Raw genomic sequence first — 22,367 nt, 5'->3', positions numbered from 1 at the left:
AACCGAATTGATTGGAAAATGAAGCTGTATACAACGTGGCGGACATAACCTGGTCCATGTACTTGTTTGGGAACATTAGAGGCCTTCGTGTATACTTGATGAAGGATCCATTCACTGAAGAGTCCTTACGAGCGGGCCGCAGTAAATTCTTCAAGTAATACTTGTAGTTCCAGTGTCATAATGCAAATTATGTCGTAATGACGCTATACGTGCTGTTGGGACTATGGATTGTCTATTCTTTAGTTTCTTTCGTTTGGTCGTTCTGTCCGTTGTCGCATTAGCGTTTTCGCTAGTTTTGTAAGCACCAGAGAATTGAATTAAACTTGAAATAATTTTCTGTGTGAATCTATAAGAAAAGCTGTTTCATTTTGTTGTACCGAACAATGTTTATTGTGAAATCTTCGTTTGGGTAGCTTCGTTGTTAAAATATCTAAAATAATGCAGTAATAAGTATAATATGTTTATTGTACCCGAAAACGCATAAAATGCATCCGAATTGCTCGCTTACGTTCAAGCCGCTCGAATATATTCGAGCTTCGACTTGGATCGATTATTCGTGCTGAGTAATACATATATGACTCGTGTTTTGCGAGTACTCGAGAGCTCTACCCTTACCATTTCGTGTCGTATTCGACGTTACCGATAGTTCCCGAAAAATACATACGTTAGCAAGAAGCGAATGTGTCTTGTACATTATATTTCTACTGCGAGTGCTGTTTATTATTTGAAGACAACAAGTGTATGTATTCGGTACAAATATTTAAATTGTAGTCATTCTATTTAATGTGCTACAGAAATGTGATATAAAGTGTAATTATTTTTATGGACAGTCGACCTATTATTTCTACTAATTATATAACTAGTTATGGTACACGTATACACATTTTTCTAGCGTATGAGTATTTACAAAGTTAATAAATTTATTAACGTTATTGATTTAATTTATGAACAAAATTGCAATCGCATCTATACAGGATGAGACAGTTATGATTTTTTAATATTATAACTTTATATATTTATTACAACTTTAATATTATAGTTATCTTTGTGATCAATACGAGGAATCAATGAGGGGAACTGGGCTTCATACGCTCGTTGATCGAGCCATCACGCGTCAGCCGAACTCGCCTCTTATTGGTCAGCGTGTTTCCTTAATAACTTGTAAAGAAAGCTGCGGATTGCAGTTTTGCAAAGGAAATGCTCGAATGTAACCGAGCGGCTCGGATATAAGCGAGAAATTCAGACGCATTTCAAGCATCACACTATGATCGAGCGCCCCCAGAGATCCGAATAAACTGTTCTTCATGTACAATAAACATATTATACTTATTACTGCATTATTTTAGATATTTTCAGTTACATTTCAAGATACTTTCACACAGCTGTGCGAATATTTTAGCAGAACTAATAATGCTTTTCTTTATGTGTTTGTATATAAATACACATAACATATACTACTCCTCATTTTATCTTCTTCACGGCGATGACTTAGGATGGGATTTTTGGGACTCGGACTCTTAAGTGCAGTGTTTATATAAACATGACGATAAGACCTCACGGTTTTATCGAGTACTCGGCTCGGATCGAAAACCAAGTCCAGACTCGGTCTAGATTTCAAGTTGCTCCAATATTCGAGTATTCCGACAGCCTTACTCTGGAGCCCTTCAAAACTGAACAGAAAAGCCCATAACTTGCGATGACTGCCGATTCTAAGTCTGCGTTCGTGCTGAAGAAATTGCATTACTTTGTCGATAAGTATAGTCTGAAACCTGCAAGAGCTTCGTGTCAATGATGCAGGGAAATAGAGTTGTTAGTAAGAATTGAATATGCCTAATACTATATTCCTGTTAAGCTTTTTAATAATTATTCAATAAACTTATAGTCTAATAATTGGAAGAGGTCCCTAATCTTCACACCATCAAGTCTATTATTTCATTTAATTAGACGCATAGATAAGTTCAACTGATGTATTAACTAAAATTTCTAATAAATTACGAAGATACTATATGCTAAAGTAGGACTGAGAGTTAAGTGTCTTTAACGTTACACGTTTTACAACAAATATCTTTACTGTCATACAAAATTTCGTGGACACTATTTATAAAATTATGTTGTTCAATCTAGTGTCAGATGTAAAACGAAGATTTCACAATAAACATTGTTCGGTACAACAAAATGAAACAGCTTTTCTTATAGATTCACACAGAAAATTATTTCAAGTTTAATTCAATTCTCTGGTGCTTACAAAACTAGCGAAAACGCTAATGCGACAACGGACAGAACGACCAAACGAAAGAAACTAAAGAATAGACAATCCATAGTCCCAACAGCACGTATAGCGTCATTACGACATAATTTGCAATGCGCAACCTGAAACAAAGAAGGTTCGTTGTAATTTTTTTTAATAGTTTTGTTAATTATGACACTGGAACTACAAGTATTACTTGAAGAATTTACTGCGGCCCGCTCGTAAGGACTCTTCAGTGAATGGATCCTTCATCAAGTATACACGAATGCCTCTAATGTTCCCAAACAAGTACAGGGACCAGTTTATGTCCGCCACGTTGAAATTGAAGATCTTCCGGTCGATGGGTCTCAGCTTCGACCACAATTTCTTCACGTTCTCATCCCGAAACTTCCACTGTTGCATGGTGAAAAAGTCTATTACACCGCTGAACTTTCCAATTTTCGCATAAGCATCCATTAACCTGCAAAACGTGATATCAATGAAAACCACTGCTCGTTCCGCGCGTTGTTACCGTAGCATGCGAAATATCAGAGACGTACATAGGTTTACGTCCTGTGATTCGCGCCAACGTGTCCGCGATGGCTGCCGGTATGATGTGGAAGAGTATAGAGCATATATTGTGAATGAACAGGTTTCTGTTCAATATCAACCAGTAGTACCAAATCACGTGCTTGGAAGGGACTGGAATACCGTAGTATTTAGTTAGATACATGAATCTGCTCCATTCGATTCGGTTCTGAGGTGACGTTACTTGATTATAAACGGGTACCCTCTCCTCGTCAGGCATGTCCGACTTCTGCTCCAGTTTTGCCAAAAAATTCCTAGAAAGGAATCATTGATAAATCAATTTGACGCATAGTACGACTGACTGGTCATTCGTACGAATATTCTCTATCTTTGATTTATTTTCCCGACAACACTACTTGTACATCAACAAAAATAATGAGAATTCAATGTGATCAAGTCTTCGCTCGTGGATTTATTGTTTCACGACGTATCGAGTTACATAAATACGTCAAACGACATTATTAGTATCATTGATAATTCATTCAAGTGATTCTAATATAATTAATCATCACCGGCAACCTTCAAAACAATACCTTGATCTTCGTTTAGACAGAACGCTCACCGTTTATTGATATCCCAAGTTGCAGCGATAGTGTTGGACACGACAAAATCCGCAGGTATAATCTCTGCTGTGTACTCTGACACGCAGTGCATTGTATGTATCAGTCCCAAACTGCATGCGAAAACAATGCCAGTGGCACCGTTTAGATTGTTGATCCATCCTGCGAGAGGTTCGTGGAACGTTGTCGTCACAATTGAAGGTCGAACAATCCCTACTGGAAGGTCACCCGCATACTTTAGAACAACACTTTCTGCAATTGATTTAGAGAAAACGTAGTTGTTCGGCCATTTTCCCCGCAATCTACAATATGGAACAATTTTAATGATACCTACTATTGTAATAACAACAATTGTTGTAATAATAACAATTGTTTTCGGACGAATACTTACGTAGCCTCTATTGCTAGCAGTTTATCGTCGTCCAAACATTTCACCAATGTGATTAGTTTGTCACAGTCCATCGGGGGATCGTAATGGATTTCGTCGATGGTCTCATGTACGCAGTTCGAGAATGCTGTCGATACGTACACGAATGACTGCGAACAGAATAATTAACGATCATTTCGTGGATTCCCTTCTGAACCGCCAATGAACGTTAGACTGCAGATTTTACGGTAGCTGCGATTGAAACAGTTTCCGGGGCACCGATTTGTCTAGATCACGCTCGATTTATTAGAGCAAGAGATGAATTTCCTTCTAGTACATTGAACATTGGTATAACCGACTGTACAAGACAGATCTATTCTTCATAACGATTTCACTGATCATATTTATGCTAAACCCAATTTATATCGATTATTTTACGAAAACCAGAACCGAGGGAAAGATCTGATTTACAAATTAGAAAGAGCCGTTTTGTAGTTCAAATCATTCTGATCATTTTTCTATTGACAATAGGGCGAATACTCTTTTTGAATTTGCAATTTTATTGTTCGTTGAATTAGTAATTTAGTAATTAGTAATTTACCGACAATATGTGATTGTATTTTCCGAGCTTGACGTCGTCTTGCAGTTCGTCTATCGATCTCCTGTGCTCGCACATATTTCGCGCGCTCATTACAATCATAATAGTAATACATTTCCCGACAAGGACGAAATATTAGAATATATTTCTGCACATGGTTGATTATTAACTAATACAGGTTACGCGATGGCAGTTTTAAGAAATATCTGACGTACCTTCAAGTTCGGCAGCGTTTTCGCCCACAGCAACAACTGCTTTGTAGTTCTCACGTTAGTGTGCACCGCCAAACGGAGCTTCTCGTTGAAGTTGACACTTGCAGCAGCATGGATTACGATATTTGTGTCGTTCAGTGTCAGTATAGATTGCGCAGACAATCCGAAATTTTCTTCGGCAGCATCGCCCTCTATTACCACTATCTTATTTAAGAAGTCTGGCTGTTCCCGCTTCGTCTTGCTAAATACCTAGGCCCGATAACGGAAGCATTGATTGGCGTTCAACGAGTATTCATAGTTGCTTCATAATGTTACATACGACATCGTCGACGCTGTCTTTGAATCGTTCCTCCACAGACTTCCCCTTTTTCTGTCTTATCAACATGTAAATCTTTGCGATATCCGGGCAGCACCTGCGAACATATGACAAACACTTGTTCGTGAAAACATATTCGAATCCGCAGCTTTCATCTTATTTCGTCTTTATTGCGATCAACCATAACTATTCTGTTCGGATGTACGACATATTCTCAGTTATTTTTACAAAGAATAACATAATAAATAGCATAATAATTGCTGAACAACATTATAGCACAGACTTAACAATATCTAACATTGAGCACTAGAACTATTTTAAAGTAGAGGTTTCAAGCTCCAATTTGAAGGAAAGATCATCACCCGACGATGCTATAATAATTTTTTTCGGTGGTACAGTAATTTCGCCCTAATTCGTGCTCAGATTGCGCACAAAATTGGTCAATTTTGGAAGAGATACGATTATTCGCACCCTGCGGGTCGGTTTTATAGTTGTTGACAATCGGTAACTATAAAAACCAAATCGAATAATAAATAATGATGATATAAATAATAATAATAACGGTAACAATAACAATAACGATAAGAACAACAATAAATATTATAAATAAATAATAATGATAAACAATTATATAAATAATAAAATAAATAGTAGAAATAAAAAATAATAACATAAATAATAAGTAGAAAATAATCGAATAATCGTATTTCCTCTTCCCCCCCCCCCCAAATTGTACATTTTTGTGCAGAATCCGAGGGTCAATTCGGGAGAATTTACTGTATTTTCCAAGAACCAGGATGATTATGTTTTCGCGCGTATGGAAGCTTCTTCGACTTCATATGCAACTTCGGAAATTTTTGCAAATATCGTAATGTTCTAAAATTGATAAAAACAAGAATAAATTGTCCAAGATACACATAATTCGCATAAATATTCAAATGTATAAATAATGGTGTCAAAGTTGTCGCCCGATGCTTTTCCTTGTAATCTATAAATTATTTTCGAAGAGAGCAGAACGCACGAGGCTTCCGAAAATGATAGTCATTGTTTACCTCGTTTAATCTCGTTTTTAATCGAAGTTATATATTAATTAATTCTAATTGTATGCGCTATGACTTCGATAGTAATCAGACCGGATGTGTTAGAATCGTCTTCTTCATTAGGAATAAAACAGTATGTCATGCCACTTAAAAAAAAATGTCAATGTAACCCTAAAATCTTCAATATTCCTTCGTCTGTAAAAATAAAAACGATTACTGTCACGTTACGGCCCCCATCAAACCGCACAACTTTCGTTAACAAAGTTTCTCTTTGTCTCAAAAAATAACTTAGATATCCGAGGTGACCAAAGTTAATCGCCCCACCCTGTATAGACGCGATTCATTTCACTCTAACTATTCACAATTTCATTCGGATCGATACGATCTCAGTTGTTAATATAAAAAATAGTCACCTCAATAATTTCTCGATGATTAATTTGCCGATGAAGCCAGACCCACCTGTCACCAAAACTTTCGCCCCTTTGTAAAAATCGACGATTTCACTCACATTCTTCTCCGGGACTTGGGAATTAGGTTCTTCGCTCCTGCCCGACGACATCTCGTTCGCGTACCTGTTTAACTGGCATAAAATTCGCAGTTTAATGTGGCTCGCTGACTCTCGTTGCCACTAATTGGAACTCTTTGGAACCTTATGATTCCCCTTAAACTATTATAACACGTCGGATCCTCGGGCTTTCAATATGCTGAATGATGCAAGAGGATGGCCTTTAATCCTTAGGACAATGCAACTCTCGCTTGACGCAGAGTATCACAAGTTGCGGACCATTTCATTTGTGAAACAACTGGAGTATAAGTTCAGTATAAATTCAATATAAATTCACATACAAAATTAAGCCAAATACAAAATCGAACAAGGTAGAAAATCGAACCAAATAGAAGAAGATCGAGTGGATGTAAAAAGTTATACAAAAGGCTTTCGAAAACAGACGGAAGTGTCCATGCCTTTTTTGTCACCACGTACCTGGACTGAAACAACTCAGTGCTCTGTTCGATGTGAACTGAATGACATTTCCTCTAAGCGTGCACCTATGTTTGCCTTGGTTGCTTAATTTATGATGATACATGCTGCACCACAAAACAATACAGTGTTTTTTCTCGAAATCAATATACTAATTTGCCGGAAACCGAAAATGCAGTGCACCGCATTAATTCTGTACCGTTGACAGTAAAATGGGTACAGCACTTTTCTTTTCTTCCGGCAACGAAGTCGCTCGGGTTTGTTTAGCCGACACATTACCCGACAATGACGTTGCTTTTACGTGATATATATCGAGGTCGCTCTAGTAATTGCCCTTTCGAATAAATTGTATCTATTTAAGGCTGAGTATGCGTAATTAATAAGCGAGCACGTGTGCTGGTCGCGCGAATCCTCTGCTTTTACAGTTTGTTTTCGAACGGCACCTAACCTCTGTGTCAAGTCAGTGAACGGTACGCCGTCACGTTTAGATTTCTTCTACCAATTTATTTGTACTGATACATATGCAAGAAGACTACGGTATATACAATACATCATTGGAATGGCATATACTATAAACAAAGAAAAGAAACAAAATATAAGATCTAATCGTAAATTGCACTGCCTGCAGACCGATCGTGCGTATTGGTCGAACGTTACGGATCGATCTGTTTTTATTTAGGTAACGATTAGATCGCGGATTTATTTTGCAAAATAGAATAATTTGTATCTATGCACGAACTGTAAGCTACGCGGGCGCTCGTTTCTTTTCTTAACCGTTTCAATAAATAGTCGTAAATTCTCTACGTGATTTTCCTATTTGGCGATACGATCTACTCGTCGCTGCCGCGAGTCCGTGAAATCCGCGCTCTAATAGCGATACCCTTTTGTTCGTTGTTCTCGACGATAAGATGAAGTAGTTCGGATACAATCCTCTCTGGTCACCGTTCAGACGTATATATCGACGAAATACTCTCGTGGAAAAATAGAGAAAAATATCTTTGTTCGCTGTACTTTACAAATCAAATGGAAACCGTTCCACGCGAATCAAACGAACGAAAGCAAACGCACTTGTATTATCTTCGCACAGTGTTCAGTTTCGTTTGACAATTTATACACATCTCCATCGTCATCGTCCCCTCCGTCACTCTCCGTTAAATATTAAATTTCCTATAATCCGAAATCAAGCCGGGAAATGGCGAAGGACGAGCATAAATAATATCTATCGGGTCCTCGAGAGTGAAAGCCGCTCAGTCGTCCTGAAGAATGCTCAAGGGGTCCTCGCTAATCTTCTCAGCCGTCTTCTTCAGGTCCCTGGTGACCGACTTCTTCACGGTTGTCCTCGTTTCCACTGGTCTCGGTGGTTCACTGGCCGTGGACTTCTTCCCAAAAATGTTTCCGTCGTCGTCGTCGTCGTCGTCCGATGGGAACAGCGACTTCGACGTAGCGACGGTTTTCTTCGCGGTGGCCTTCGATGCGAAGATGTCGTCCTCCCCGCTGGAAGGGTCCGTGTATATGTCGTTGATGTGCGAGGTCTTCACAGGTCCAGCGGTGCTCGCGAAGATCTCTTTGTTCGGTAGCTCCTGAATGCTGCCGGCGTCGGACTTTTGCGCCTGTTCCGGCTGCTCTGAGAACAGGTTCGCGTCGTCGTCCCCGTCGTCGAACACGCTGATCTTCTTCCGAGGTTGTTGAGCCGGCAGCTGTTTCTTTTCCAGCTCAGCCTTCGCCAGTTTCTTCACCGGGCCGAAGAGGCTGTCGTCTTCATCGTCCTGGCCGTCGTCGTCGAACAAACTGATCTTGGTGTCCTTTAGCGGCTTCTTCACCGGCTTCGCCAGGCTCGTCGAGAACAGATCGCCCTCGGCGTCGTCGGCGAACAGATCCAGCATCGGCTTCTTCGTTTGGTCTACGGAAGGCCTCTTGCTACCGGTGGAGAAGAGGCTGTCGTCCTCGGAGAACAGCAGGCTCTTGCCCATCTCCGGGGATGGCGTCTTAGTGACGAAGGCGAAGAGCTGGCTGGGGTCCTTCAGAGGGTCGTGACTGCTGTCCCTTAGCGGATCCATCATCTCCTTCGACTCTGGCACAGCATCTTCCTCCTGCTGCTGCTCGGAGCTAGGAACTACAGACTCTATGGTAGCCTCGCTGGTAACTTCAATCACCTTACTAATTCGATCGTTATCTACATCTTTAGCGTTCGCTTCAGCGTTTTCTATTGTCTTGATATGAGTGTCCTTGAGCGGCTTGAAACTGGTCACTGGTTTCTCGGCGAGGACTCTGTCGACGGGTGAGAGAATCGGCGCTCTGCCGAACAGCGTATCTTCTCTTTGAGGGTCCTCCGGCAAGTCCGGTGGCACGTCGAACAGGTCCTCTTCGTCGGTGGAGGGTGACAGTAGCGTGTTCTTGTTAGCGCTCATCGAACTCTCCTTGCTTATGCTACCTAGTTCCGACTTCTCATCCGCGGCCAAGGCGTTCGGGTCGCCGAGTCGATGGTGGCCGTCGTTACCCGACGAAGCCAGACGATCCGGGACTTGCGGCACGTTCGACGAGCTCGTCGGCTCTTTGCCGCGAGTGTTCGTGGATCTGTGAGTGTCGTCCTGAGCATTGCTTCCTACGTCGACGGTATCGAAGTCGATCCCACTGTGCCTGAGAGCGGACTTTCGAGCGTGTCTGCTCTGGGGCCGGCGTTTCGCTTGGATCCTCACCCGCGTCTGAAACAACACTCGATACATAAGATACGAAAGACGCCGATTAGATTCGGGGGAATGGTTACACGGCCATTCCAGCGATTACCTTCGAGGCGGCCGTGGACAGCGTTTCCACTTGGGCGGGCTCGTCGAAACTGATTGCGCTCTCCACGTTGCTTCCACCGGAAACCGTCGACTGCAACGACTGCTTCTGTGCCGTGCTGTCCTCTGCGAGCAGACGGTCAAGGTTAATGTTTTGGTTAATGTTTTGGTCCCGCGTCGAGCTATTTTTACTCGACTCTTCACACTGACCATTTGATATTTTACTAAAACTCGATATATTATATGTAATTATTAATTATCGCGCGCGCGCGTACATGCATGCATACATGCATATATACATACATATATTATATATATATATATCACAATGGAACAAACTTATTATAACCCATTCTTCTGGTGGAAATTAATTCTTCAGTTTGAAATTTGCTACGAACAATTTTTCTGACGCATTAAATAAACGTGTTAATGAAGATCAGCCTTCATGTTACGGCAATCGACTCTTTCATCTTCAATAATACAAAAGAGACGAACTCTTCATTCAATGTAAAAGAGATGAACTCTTTGTATTTCTAATTACATTATTTTCTAATCACCGTGCCAATAACTTACAGTGCAGGCTACATTTTAATACACTGTGTGAGCGGGTCTTTTGCTCAGGCCCCAACCTAATCAGTCACTACAAATCTCTTCTATTATCCAACCGTGTCTACGAAAGTCTCGAGATTGAAACAATTGAAATGTACATCTGTTTGGTATTGTTTGCAGCCCTTATACACCGTGAACGCTTCTGAAGTCGGCACAGTGAAGTATACATCGTTCTAGTGTACAAACAGACTACCGAGCGGAAGTGGATAGAACTGAGCCGGCCCAGTGAACACAGCCAGTCATTACCAGATATACTAGGCGGTGAGCTATGACCCTGCGTGCTGATACATCCGCCATCGTCGCTGTCCCTATCCGCGACGCTGTCGTCGTCATCGGTCCTCTCCTCGCCTTTCCTCCAAAGCGGCGGCGTGTCCATAGGCGAAAGTATCTTCAAGTCGCCCATCTTACCCATCAGATTCTTTATCTTTCCAGATACCGATCTCCTGTTGGCCTGGCTGTTCTCCTGGGACTGCGACGACGAGACCGTCGCTTGAATATCCAGGAACCTCGGCGGACTCCTCCTCGGCTCAACCTCTGCGGTCTCTGAAGCGATAGCAGTCGCTCGATGAGCTTCCTTCAGCTCCGGTTTGCTGGCATCGAAAGCGTTCATCTTCGCACTGTCTTCGGGGACAATGGACTCGACCTCGACGGGCGCGATCGGTTCTATTTTCGCGTGCTTATTGTCATCTGGCGCAGATGAATCGGTAGCAGCTTTGCTGCTGAAGAGGTCGTCGTAGTCGTCGTCCTCGAAGATCAGCCCATGGGAACCGATGGTGCTGGAGAACAGACCGTTCCTCTCGTCCCTGGACTTGTCCTCCTCGCGGTCCTTCCTCGCGGGACCTGGTCCATCGAGCTGCTCCAGGTCCCCGGGCCTCTTCACGGAAAACAGGTCACCGTCGTCGTCGCTGCTGAACAATTTCGACTCGATCCTGGCCTCGCTCCTGGCCGGCTTCACGGAGAACAGGTCCCCGTCGTCCGCGTCCTCGACGTCGTCGAACAGGTTGATCTTCTTCGGCCGCTTCTCCGGCCCGTCGAGCCTCGGCACCGTGTCCTTGACGCTCCTCGCGAAGAGGGCATCGTCCACCGTGTCCGCCAGCCTCTTAGCCGCGACGTTGACCTCCTCCTTCGACGTCCTCGACGCTATGCCGAATATATCGACGTCCGGCGAGTCCTTGTTGTCGAAGATGTCGATGTCCTCGTCGAACAGGCCGCGCCGTTGCGTCGTCGCCTTCGACCTGTCCGACAGCTGGGGGACCGAGGTCAGGAAGTCGGTGCTCTTCTGCGACCTGGAGCCCGAGCTGGTCGTGGAGAACAACTCGTCGCCGGAGTCGGAGTCGTCGAACGGGAACGACACCTTCGATTTCGGCTTCGGCTCCGTTTTCGGCAACGGCGGCGGCCCGAACAGCTCCTCGTTCTCGAACACGTCGTTGTCCAGTGCCGACGAGGGCTCCTCCGCTGCCGGCTCCTCCTGGGCCTGGTTCGTCGTCGAACTCGAGGACACCGGATTACGGCTCCGGCCGCTGAACAGGCTGTCGCTGACCACTCGCTCCCGGTAGATCTCCTCGGACTTCAGCCGGGTCGAGGTCATCGGCGGTAGGAAATTCGCGCTGCTGAAAAGAGATACGAGTGTTTTCAGACCACGTGTCATGGGTTCGTGATTCGATTGTTCGGGGACGAGGGTGTAGGTAGCGGTAACCTAGAGATATGATTATTCGATTATTTTTTATTTCTTATTATGTATTATTATTTTTTATTTCTTATTATGTATTATTATTTATTTTTTAGTATTTTTATTGTTTTTATTATTTATTTTTGATTATTCTTATTATTTTTTATTAGTTATTTTTTATTATTATTTATATTTATATTATTATTTATTATTCTATTTCGTTTTTATAATATCTTATTACAATACCGTATTGTAATTACTGTATTTGAAATGATTCAGTGATACAGTAAATTCTCCCTAGTTGACCCTCACCTTGGAAACACAAATGGACAATTTGGAAAGTAGAGATACGATTATTCGAGCCTCGCGGCTTGTTTTTATAGTTACCGATTGTCAACAACTATCTCAACTAAACTCTCCGCTTCCAAAATTGTCCATTTTTGTGCGCAATCCGAGACGAATTGGGGAGAAATTGTGATAATCGTTTCGTGACAATGTTTTATTCAATATCATGTGAAGGTCATCGATTAACAGGTCGTCGAATTCGTCACGGGGACTAATTTGTGACTGTATATTATTAATAAATTGTACCGTATATATATATTCATTTCTATATATATTCGTTTATATATCTTATATATCTTCATTTATATATATATATATATATATATATCGTTAATATATTGTATTACATATAAGGTTAAGTAAACGATAACTGATCTCGTTGAAATTAAAACATCGATGGATGCGTAATATCAACGATAACACGTACATAACGTCAATATAAAAATCATAGAGGATACCGACGTTTATCTAACCGAACGGACTCGTTCAAACATAATCTTTATGAAATTCTGAATTTCACGATATTTCTCATTTTCCCACGAAATGACGAAATGTGTTAATGTTTTTTTTCAAAAGGAAATTACGCAAAAGTAAGAAATTATCATGGTCAAGCAATAGAGAGAGAGAGAGAGAGAGAGAGAGAGAGAGAGAGAGAGAGAGAGAGAATGTGCGTTTACGTGTATGTCTACAAAAAATTAATATTCATCTCGCAAGCTCAGCCGAATGTTCAATTATACGTAATCAGATCGCAGTTGCAAACTTCAAGCTAATTAAGCAAACGGACGTGTTGCACTCCGTGAAGTTGTTCGTATATTCAACAGGAAATCTTCTTTATGGTCGCTTCTCCTAAATCTGGTGATCTATCGGATTCTGAGCGGATCGAAGTGACTGCACTTCAATTTATTATGTCGATGCATAAATAACTTCTGTTCTTTTCTTTTTTATCAGACATTTACTTCGTTCTTTTCTTTTCATTTATTTCGTTCGCCTTTCTTTTTTTTTTGTTTCATTTATTTCGAACCCTTATCCGTTTGGTAAAAGCAAAGATTCGTTCGTTCCGATGACTCATACTGGCTAGACACGAACAACAGATTCTGATACTGTAAATTCTCTCTAATCGACGCACAAATTGTGCACAAATATTGGAAGAGGAGATACGATTATTCGATTATTTTTTACTTATTATTTATATATTATCATATAAATAATATATTATTATTATTTTGCATTTATATTACTATTTATTATTATCATTATTTATATTTATATTATTATTTATCATTCGATTCCGTTTGTATAGTTACCGATTGCCAACAACTATAAAAACAAGCCGCAAGGCTCAAATTGTTACGTTTTTGTGCACGATCTAAGGGGTCAATTAGGGAGAATTTACCGTATGAAATGTCGTGTTTCCGCGTGAAAACGAATGCGCACTGTTCAACCAGGCTAACAAATAAACGCCGCGGCACCAACAATCGTGACGGTAAACTAAATTCGAACTGAGTCAGCTGGGCGGTTTTCGCGGCGTACTCGCGCCGTCCTTATCCAGCTGTTCGATTTGCACAATGTAGCGGAACGCTGCCGAACGATCGACGGCGTCCGAGAGAAAACGATTCGTGTTCCCGCGAGATCCAATGGTCCGCGGAGGTAAGTAGAGCGAAAGGAGACTCTCCCGTACCGGAAGCCGTTGTAGCACGGTTTATTCGATGCCTCGTAAGTTCACAAACGGGGACGTCCAGTGCTGGAACCGAAACGACGGTGGACTGCACGCGCGCGGGATACTGATTCTACTGGACGAGATGCTATGCAACTGAAGGAGCTCGCCTTGAGCCTCGTGTTTGCTCGTCGCACAATCACTGTAACGCAATGGTGGATGACTAATGTTTGGATCATCAATTCAATGACAGTTTAAGTATTTGGCACGCGTACTTGTTCGCCCGTTGCCGGTCCGCCGCGATCGGGAGAAACGCGGCTCGTAGTTCACGGATTCTGGACGAAGACAGTGGACGGTGTTATCTAATCGGGCGCGATGAATTTGCCGATACGATTTGTTGCTTCCCGATTGAGGCTTAACTGCGACTAAAGTCGAGGATCGTATCGAGGAGCTGCATCGTATCGGGAGAGAATATTTATATCTTGGGGAAGCGAAACGGAACGTTTTAGAAATTCACTGGCAGGCTTCTGCGATGGTTTTTGTACGGGGCAGTTTTTCAATCGCTTTCGACTGAAAGTCTAACCAAAAAAATGTTTCGAACGAAAGTTGATCAGCATTTAGTCGGCTACGTATTGTGAAATCACAGAATTCGATGGCTATTGTTTCTCGACTGAAAGCCAAGGTCACCTTGACTTTTTCAAAAATGGCACCCTATATGTATTTCCGACTTCGTAGAGTTGCCGCTGACGAAAGGATGAATTCGACGGACTGTTACATTGTGACCATCAGATGACCTTGACTTTAGCAATTTAGGTTATTTTAACGTACATTGCACTGTCCGACACGATTTTTGATTTCCTATAGCCACTATGAAATTCTTGTAGAGCTTCACTCCCCGCAGAAGAATCCGAAAATCGAATTGCCCCATCACCCTCAGTTTTTGAAAAAAACAAACTTTTGTGAAAACCTAAAATTTTCGACAAAAATGAGGTATTGCATGAAATGTACAAACGTTAGAAAGTTCTAATCGGTCTCAAAAGATAGAGGAAAGTTTTCCGAATATAGTGGTATACAATTTATTAATTGTTTTTTATCCTAAATAACTATAAATTAATGTCAATGTTTAAGTTCAAAGTGTCGTCGTACACAGTTTCTCCGCAATATTATTGTATTTTTACGAGAAGTTCTCTGTTGAGCACGAAAACTCTCTTCAGCACCAAGATCGGATTCTGCAAACATTTTTGAAGAAGAAACGGCCCGATAGAAGTGTCGGAACGATGTACATTTTGAGTAGGTCCAGAAAATGTTCGTCGGTAACATGTACACGATGTTTTGCCGCCATGTGCTTCGCTGCTCGCTTCTCTCTGTCCGACAGGGCCGAAGCTATTCGTAATCAACACCGATGGAGGGATCCAATGGGGCACCCACTTTTCGTAAATAATATTTAAATTCTTTTTAGTACTTTTTAATGTTTTGTTTTCTTTTTGACATATTTCTGTGGGTAATAATCACTAAACTGTGATATATTTCACAAAAAAAATCACATCAGAGTATTTGCAGTGGATAACGAAAATATTCTAACACTAGTATAATTTTGACTTCTACGCCATATAATTAAATAAATATTTAAATATATATTTAACAATATGTTTCAAGAAGTTTAACGTTTTGAAAATGATTATTTATTCATAATCGTATTATCGCTATAATTTAAATGATAACTGTATACATGATATACTTGTAATTCGAACAAATTCAGAATAAAATGAATATTTTTGTTCATTATTTTTCTTTTATTATTTCTCCATTTGAAAATTAATGATCTTACTTCTATATTCCTAAAACCATGTTTTTCGTACTTTTTAATTTATAATTCACAGTTTGGTGATTATTATCCACAGAAATATGTAAAAGAAGGCAGCACATTGAGGTACTCAACAAAATTCAAAGTAGCACGCCCAACACGTTAAGTGGGTGCCCCATTGGATCCCTCCATCGATGTTGATTACACATAGCTTCGGCCCTGTCGGACAGAGAGAAGCGAGCAGCGAAGCACATGGCGGTAAAACATCGTGTACATGTTGCCGACGAACATTTTCTCGACCTATTCAAAATGTACATCGTTCCGACACTTCTATCGGGCCGTTTCTTCTTCAAAAATGTCTACAGAATCCGATCCTGGGTAGAGTTTTCGTGCTGAACAAAGAACTTTTCGTAAAAGTACAAAAATATTGCGGAGAAACTGCGCACGTCGACACTTTTTTAAACTTTGACATTAATTTATAGTTATTTAGGACCAAAAACAATTAATAAATTGTATGCCACTATATTCGGAAAACTTTCCTCTATCTTTTGAGACCGATTAGAACTTTCTAACGTTTGTACATTTCATGCAATACCTCATTTTTGTCGAAAATTTTAGGTTTTCACAAAAGTTTGTTTTTTTCAAAAACTGAGGGTGATGGGGCAATTCGATTTTCGGATTCTTCTGCGGGGAGTGAAGCTCTACAAGAATTTCATAGTGGCTATAGGAAATCAGAAAAAGAGTTTGATTTTGTCGGACAGTGTTGTTTATTAAAGCGCTTGAAAATCGTGGCAGCAGTCACTTGTCACACCCTGTATATAATTGTAGGGGCATGTATGCGGGCAATTGTATGTGGACTTATCACTTGTAAATAATTCTATTAGAGATTGAATGTGACCGAGGACAAAATGATTTTAAAAATATCGCTCGTTCGGAGCTAGGAAATATGGTTCGGAGGACATCTTTTATAGCATTCGACTTTTCAATGGTTCTCACAAAGTTTCCTAACGAAATTTCGAATTAAACGTTTTTTTAAATAGTTCTAACCAACTTTCCTAATGGAAATTTCCCTAATCTTTAAATAATTGGATTGTCTCTCTGTTTTCTTCCTTATTATCACTGCGACTTGAAAATAGTAATTGAGGGACTGAAAGTATATTTTTAGGGCACATAAATGTTCAGGAAGCTGAGTATATTTATTGTTGTAAATATACGAGACAGATGATTCTCGCCGATTTTTCCATAAGGTACAATGCAGAATTCGGCACGAATCATCTGCTCTTTATACATAAAAATAGCGCCATTGCGCGGAGTGGCGAAACGCTCAAACTGTTAGCCAAAATTTTGTCTTCCAGTTTCAACATTTTACCGCTAGATGTTACCACGTGTTAGTTCTCTATTCCATCGACAATTTTAAATCGATTCGATTAAATCGAGTTATTAAATTAATGAAGATTTTGCCACCTTATAAATGTTAATTTAACTTTTTATCGTTACACAACGTAGAATCACATTTTATGGAAACGGTTTATAATAATAAACATCACTACCTAAAACAGGGATAATTTATTCATTAATTTAGCAATTTCACGTCGATATATTAAAATAAGAAATATTAAAAACCAAATTAAATTATAAAAATGAGTTTAAATGTCAAGATCAATTAGTTCATTTACACCTCCACACTTGTTCGGTTACCTCGACGTTATATTTTTTAAAAGAGCAGTAAGTATTGCAAGAACAAATTGAAGTTTTAACTGTTAATTTTTCGAAAAAATAGAAGTATGTCAAGAACAAGGTTCCATAATGAAATTCGTTAATATGTGACAGTAAATAATTGAATTAATGTACAAGGTGGCAAGAACAGTACCTAATCAATATAATCAATATATAAAACAATCGATATAAAAATTAATATAAAACTAACTATTGTACATAAAGTAGAAAATTTCATTATCTGCCACGAATTTATAATGGTGGCCCCATCTGTGTAAAAATGCCGAACCCTCGGAACAATCATCTCTAGATAATTTGGCCTGCCACTAAGTGTAATAGCGCTATTTTTATATAATCAGGGGATGACTCTTGCTTTATTCTACATTTTATCTTGTGACAAATACTGTTATATTCGTCTGTTCTCTACATTTGCAATAAATAAACTTTTCTTGCATATTGCAGATGCAAAAGAGTCTCCGGAACATTTCTCGTGTGCTCGCAATATTTTTCAGCCCCGTTAAATTTCTCTGGTAAAAGAGACTCAAATAGAAAAAAACATATGTATTTGTTTCACCTCTGTGAACTTCGAATGTATTCGCTTTCAAAGAATAATATTTATAGAACTGATTTGATTCAATAGATTGTAGAATATCTTCAGCCTTGATACAAATATACCGTGTTTCAAGTGTAACCTTCTGCTGTAGACCAATAAATAATTCTGTTGTGCGTACATAGATCGAAGAGATAACATTATCAACCACTCTATATGAATCACCATGTAAAAACACTATAATCTCAAGAAAGTGAGGAAGATAATATAATGTAAATATTTTTACGCGTTTCTGAAGCCCAAACAACTACGAGATTAACTTGTAATTATTGAAGAAATAATTTGAAGAGCGCGTAATAAATCAGTGAAATAATAGATCTCCCTGGTTTTTAATGAAACTCGAAATGCATCTAATAGCGCGACTCAGCCTGGATGAAAAGCGAATAGAGATATGGAATTAAAACAGTAGTTATATTAACACTTACCTTGTATTATAACCTTCCGTATTATTAATACTCGGTGGCTGGATCGATATTCCACTGCTGCTGTTGCTATAAGCACCGGCTACATTTTCAGCGTTATTCATTCCCGAAACGATGGAACTCCAATCGTTGACATTGTTGTCATTCGAAAGGGTGTTTCGCGAGTTTCTACGTGCGGACTCCTGACTGGCCTCACGTCTCGGCGGTGTGTCACTGCCGGAAGATTCGGACGACTCGGTTCGCATTATTCTATTCGACAATTTATTCTTCATGTCCGATGTTGAAATGTTACCAAGTATGGATACTCCACCCACAGGCTGCTGAAACGATTAATGCCTCTTAAATGTTCTTACCGGAGCAAAGCTCTTCGGCAAATGAAAACGGATTCGAATTTTACTTTTTTATTTTGCACTGGATTTTTCGACGAGCCGAACAGATCGTCCTCATCGTCGTCCATAAATATATTATTATCGTTCACGTTAGTCTCCGGAGTGCTTGTTGCCATAACCGGCGGTGTTATGATGTCCAAGTATTTCTTCTTAGCAGCTTCCGCGTTAGCATTATTGTTATTCGATTGTTTGGGCTTCGCGATAGTCTTGTTCGTGTTTTTCGAGGAGAAAATATCGTCGGAGTCTTCGGAGTCTACGTCGCCGAAAAGATCGTCGATCGCGGACTTCGGTTTTGTCGCTGAAAGATCATTTTCATGAGATCCCGTCGTGGAGATTCATTGTTCCGCATTGGGGAGAACTTGAAAATGGAAAAGAGCTTACAAACTGTGCTAATGGGAGGTGGTACGTCGATGCTGGCTGGTATAATATTATTTTCGTATGGCTTGATAATAGGTTTTTCTTTCCACGAATTTTCGGAAGCTTGATCATTCAGTATCGTGCTACCGGTAAATATATTCTTCGATTTTTCGCTGAAGGCATTCTCATCCCCATCCGGTGTAAATAAGTCATCTGAAACGTATGGCAACGGTCAACATACGTCGATGAAAATGGGATCGAGTTTATTACAGTACCTTTATAACGATTTATCGATGCTTCGTTCTTATCGTCTACAATTACTGGTTTCTCAGCTTGCCGAACTGTACCTAATCGCTTGGCTAATTCTTCTGCGAAGTTCGGTGTTAAATTGTTTGATATTGGTACCTAAACGACACACGAAGATTTTGAGATATTATTACGCATAAAATAAGGAGAACTATATAAACAGTATACTGGAGCACAAACAAACCTTTGGTGTGTTATCATTAGGTGTAATTGATTCGGAAGCAGAATATACATTATTTTGGCTAACTACATCGAGTTTATCGACGTCCATATATGTTATATCAGTCCTTTTAACATAATCTGGTCCAATCAATATGTCTGATTTTGGTTCATTGTGAATGTTATAGCCCCTAAGCGTTGCGGTATCATTACCACTTTCTGATTCTTCTTCTTCTTCTTCGTCTACTTGTTCCGATTCGCTACTGCTGCTACTTTCTAAGCCGATTTTGCTTGAATCTGTCCACTGCTTAGAACCAATAACATAAGGTAATGGCCGATCTTGATACGGATCGTTCGGCCCCAATACAACGCTGCAATTTCATTATACAGTTATACAAAGTAACTTCAAGAGAAAGCTTTACTCAATAAAGTTGTTCACCTCAATACTACTCCATCACTTTCTTCTTCGCTATCGCTATCAAGAAATTCCATTTTCTTATACTTTAAATCCATTATGTTTAGACCCTCCCTTATGCTTTCACTTACACTGGCTATTAAATCTGCAGTTGCAACATCATTATTCTTGGACTCCTATAAATTAATCGCAATTTCAATATATCATCAACTCGAAAGGTTAAAATGTTCTATAATGATGAATCACCTGAACCAATGTTTCCTTTTTCTCAATCTCTATATCATCTTCCTGCACACGACTCTCAATGAATTGGGTGTTAGCCAAAGCGAGGGATGTATTAGTGACATTATCTATAAGTATTGCTGCTTCATTCAGTTGAGTAGTCAATGAATTCAGTGCTTCATCAGTTTTATTTGCCCTTGATACTAGATTCTTTAAAAAGTAACACCAACATTACACCAACAAGTATACCGCAACATGTACAGCTGTCTGTAGACAAAATAAATGTTACAGAGTCGAACGGTACCTCAGAAAACTGCTGGAGGTGCTTAAGAAGCCCAACATCGCCAGCCAAACTCCATTCTCTTCTTTTCTTTCTCATTTCCTCTGTGGTCCATGGATGATTCCATGATTTGTCCATTTCATCTGATATGTCCTACAATATGAAAGTTTATATAAATATTTTCAAGTATAGCTAGCATAACTCTACAATATGCTTGAATAATTGATTACAACACAGGGCTCCATCACTGTTTCTCTATACGAAACGGGTAATTAATAGCTGTTATTATTTGTTTATATTTATTAACCTGGAAATTAATTTCGGAGCAGTAATTATTAAATCTAGTAAATATTTGGGCAACATACCATACCACCCAGTCAAATTCAAGGTAACGAGCTGTTATTTTCCCTCGTAATTACATTTACATGTATTTGGTATTTTTTTGTCAAACTGAACAATACAAAAAAACACCCACTCCGCAAACGGATTTATCGGACACGGTAATCGGTGCTGTGACATCTACCGTATAATTTAATTCAAACCTTTCAAAAGGAAAGTCTCAGGAATGTGCGAGTCTTTAACTAGAGTCCTCTATTTCACGAGGAACAGTTGTCAAAGCGTTAATAAATAGAAATACAACAACAAAATCTTTATATATAATATAAATTGTTAATAGAAAACGTTTTCGTGAGACGAAACGGACACTATTTACGTGAACAATCTCTCGATATAAACCATTTATTACAAATATTCGATAAAATGAATTTTACAATCGTTTCACTGTTACAGAGGTACAACAATAAATTTCTCCCCTTATTATTGCTTCATCTGAACAATTTATTCAAATATTTAGAGTATGTTAAAGCATTTAAACTATCGTTGAATATGTATGTATACATATATAGTGTGTGTATGCTCTTCGTAACATTGCGTTTTGCGACTTCCCTAGTGTCGCGTTTTGAATCCCCGTCACTCAATCGCACATTCCAATACCAAAGGTGTGTAGAGAAATTGATGACGTTCAAGTTTCACTTAACGAAACTCGTCGAAAAACATATGATGCGCATCGAGTTTTAAAAGGAAGTCGAGAACATTTTCCTCTCGGAGGAGAATTCAACCTGAAAAAAACGAATGCTGGCTGCAAAATAAGATTTCCTTCTCCGACGAAACAATCCTCATGAAATTTTGTGCTCCCTTTTCCAATTCAATTGCATATCGAATTGAATTGATATTTACTCTTCCTACTGCTTATTATAAATTCTACAGATTGTAGCAAGTTAACAGTTTCTTCGGCATCTGCAAGGCAATTTTCATAATTTTTCCAAGCCATATAATATCGTCCACATATGTAACCAACATTAAACACCTAGATTTTTAATAGGTAAACGACTTGTTTTAATAGTTTTGTAAATATACATGGGCTTAAAAAGTACCACGATGTGTTTACCAGCATTCTGGTATTCCTGGACTCCTTTGTAATTTGTTTTCATTTGATACGAGTAGGTAATGGATACGATACTTATCTTTTGAATGATAACGAAAGGTTTAAACTGCGAGAACAGCTCCATCGCTCACCCAATCAAAACCAAGAGAAACTTTTCCACCATTCTCTATAATGTCTCATCTATTACAATCGAATCGTAAGACGCTACAAAGGGAATATCGGGCACACTTAAGTAGTAAGGGACCTTTCCACTAGAGGATACATCATTAGCGTATGCAATGTTGCCAAAGCGAACAGTA

The 22,367-nt window shown here is 39.7% G+C and overlaps 2 protein-coding genes across 7 annotated transcripts; both read right to left on the bottom strand.

Moving 5' to 3' along the window:
- Positions 1-2,050: 2,050 nt before the first annotated feature.
- Positions 2,051-7,109, bottom strand: LOC117225775 (fatty acyl-CoA reductase wat). Of its 2 annotated transcripts, XM_033479531.2 has the most exons (10): positions 6,891-7,109; positions 6,558-6,711; positions 6,322-6,488; positions 4,872-4,965; positions 4,556-4,801; positions 3,767-3,912; positions 3,378-3,677; positions 2,788-3,069; positions 2,445-2,708; positions 2,051-2,370 (listed from the first exon to the last, which is right to left on the bottom strand). In XM_033479531.2, the coding sequence occupies exons 3-10, from the start codon at positions 6,465-6,467 to the stop codon at positions 2,262-2,264; spliced, it is 1,587 nt and encodes a 528-aa protein (XP_033335422.2). In that variant the 5' UTR covers positions 6,468-6,488; positions 6,558-6,711; positions 6,891-7,109; the 3' UTR covers positions 2,051-2,261. The 2 variants fall into 2 exon arrangements, with proteins under 2 accessions (XP_033335422.2, XP_033335421.2); XM_033479530.2 differs by lacking the exon at positions 6,558-6,711 and having other exon boundaries at positions 6,891-7,107.
- A 261-nt stretch (positions 7,110-7,370) lies between these two features.
- Positions 7,371-21,614, bottom strand: nclb (PWP1 homolog no child left behind). Of its 5 annotated transcripts, none has more exons than XM_076526320.1 (12): positions 20,932-21,614; positions 20,649-20,777; positions 20,369-20,554; positions 20,147-20,298; positions 19,733-20,078; positions 19,518-19,647; positions 19,267-19,455; positions 18,894-19,183; positions 18,500-18,816; positions 10,523-11,886; positions 9,672-9,793; positions 7,371-9,589 (listed from the first exon to the last, which is right to left on the bottom strand). In XM_076526320.1, the coding sequence occupies exons 2-12, from the start codon at positions 20,760-20,762 to the stop codon at positions 8,135-8,137; spliced, it is 4,665 nt and encodes a 1,554-aa protein (XP_076382435.1). In that variant the 5' UTR covers positions 20,763-20,777; positions 20,932-21,614; the 3' UTR covers positions 7,371-8,134. The 5 variants fall into 5 exon arrangements, with proteins under 5 accessions (XP_076382435.1, XP_033335413.2, XP_033335412.2 ...); XM_033479522.2 differs by having other exon boundaries at positions 20,990-21,614; XM_033479521.2 differs by lacking the exon at positions 20,932-21,614 and adding an exon at positions 20,855-20,923 and having other exon boundaries at positions 10,523-11,883.
- Positions 21,615-22,367: the final 753 nt, after the last annotated feature.

Source organism: Megalopta genalis, chromosome 14 (assembly GCF_051020955.1).
Source record: "Megalopta genalis isolate 19385.01 chromosome 14, iyMegGena1_principal, whole genome shotgun sequence".
In the NCBI taxonomy this organism is placed as follows: domain Eukaryota; kingdom Metazoa; phylum Arthropoda; class Insecta; order Hymenoptera; family Halictidae; genus Megalopta; species Megalopta genalis.
The sequence above is the reverse complement of the archived record's forward strand: the minus strand, read 5'-3'. Positions and strand labels throughout refer to the sequence as shown.

Coding starts and splice junctions, on each gene's coding strand:
- LOC117225775 (XM_033479531.2), bottom strand. CDS start 6,467: ATGTCGTCGGGCAGGAGCGAAGAACCTAATTCCCAAGTCCCGGAGAAG. Junction 4,966..6,321: donor ATCATCGAGAAATTATTGAG/GTGACTATTTTT, acceptor ATATGTTCGCAG/GTGCTGCCCGGATATCGCAA. Junction 2,371..2,444: donor GGCCGCAGTAAATTCTTCAA/GTAATACTTGTA, acceptor TCTTTGTTTCAG/GTTGCGCATTGCAAATTATG.
- nclb (XM_033479519.2), bottom strand. Junction 19,184..19,266: donor ACCTCCCATTAGCACAGTTT/GTAAGCTCTTTT, acceptor ATGATCTTTCAG/CGACAAAACCGAAGTCCGCG. Junction 9,794..10,522: donor CTCACCGCCTAGTATATCTG/GTAATGACTGGC, acceptor GTCTGCTCGCAG/AGGACAGCACGGCACAGAAG.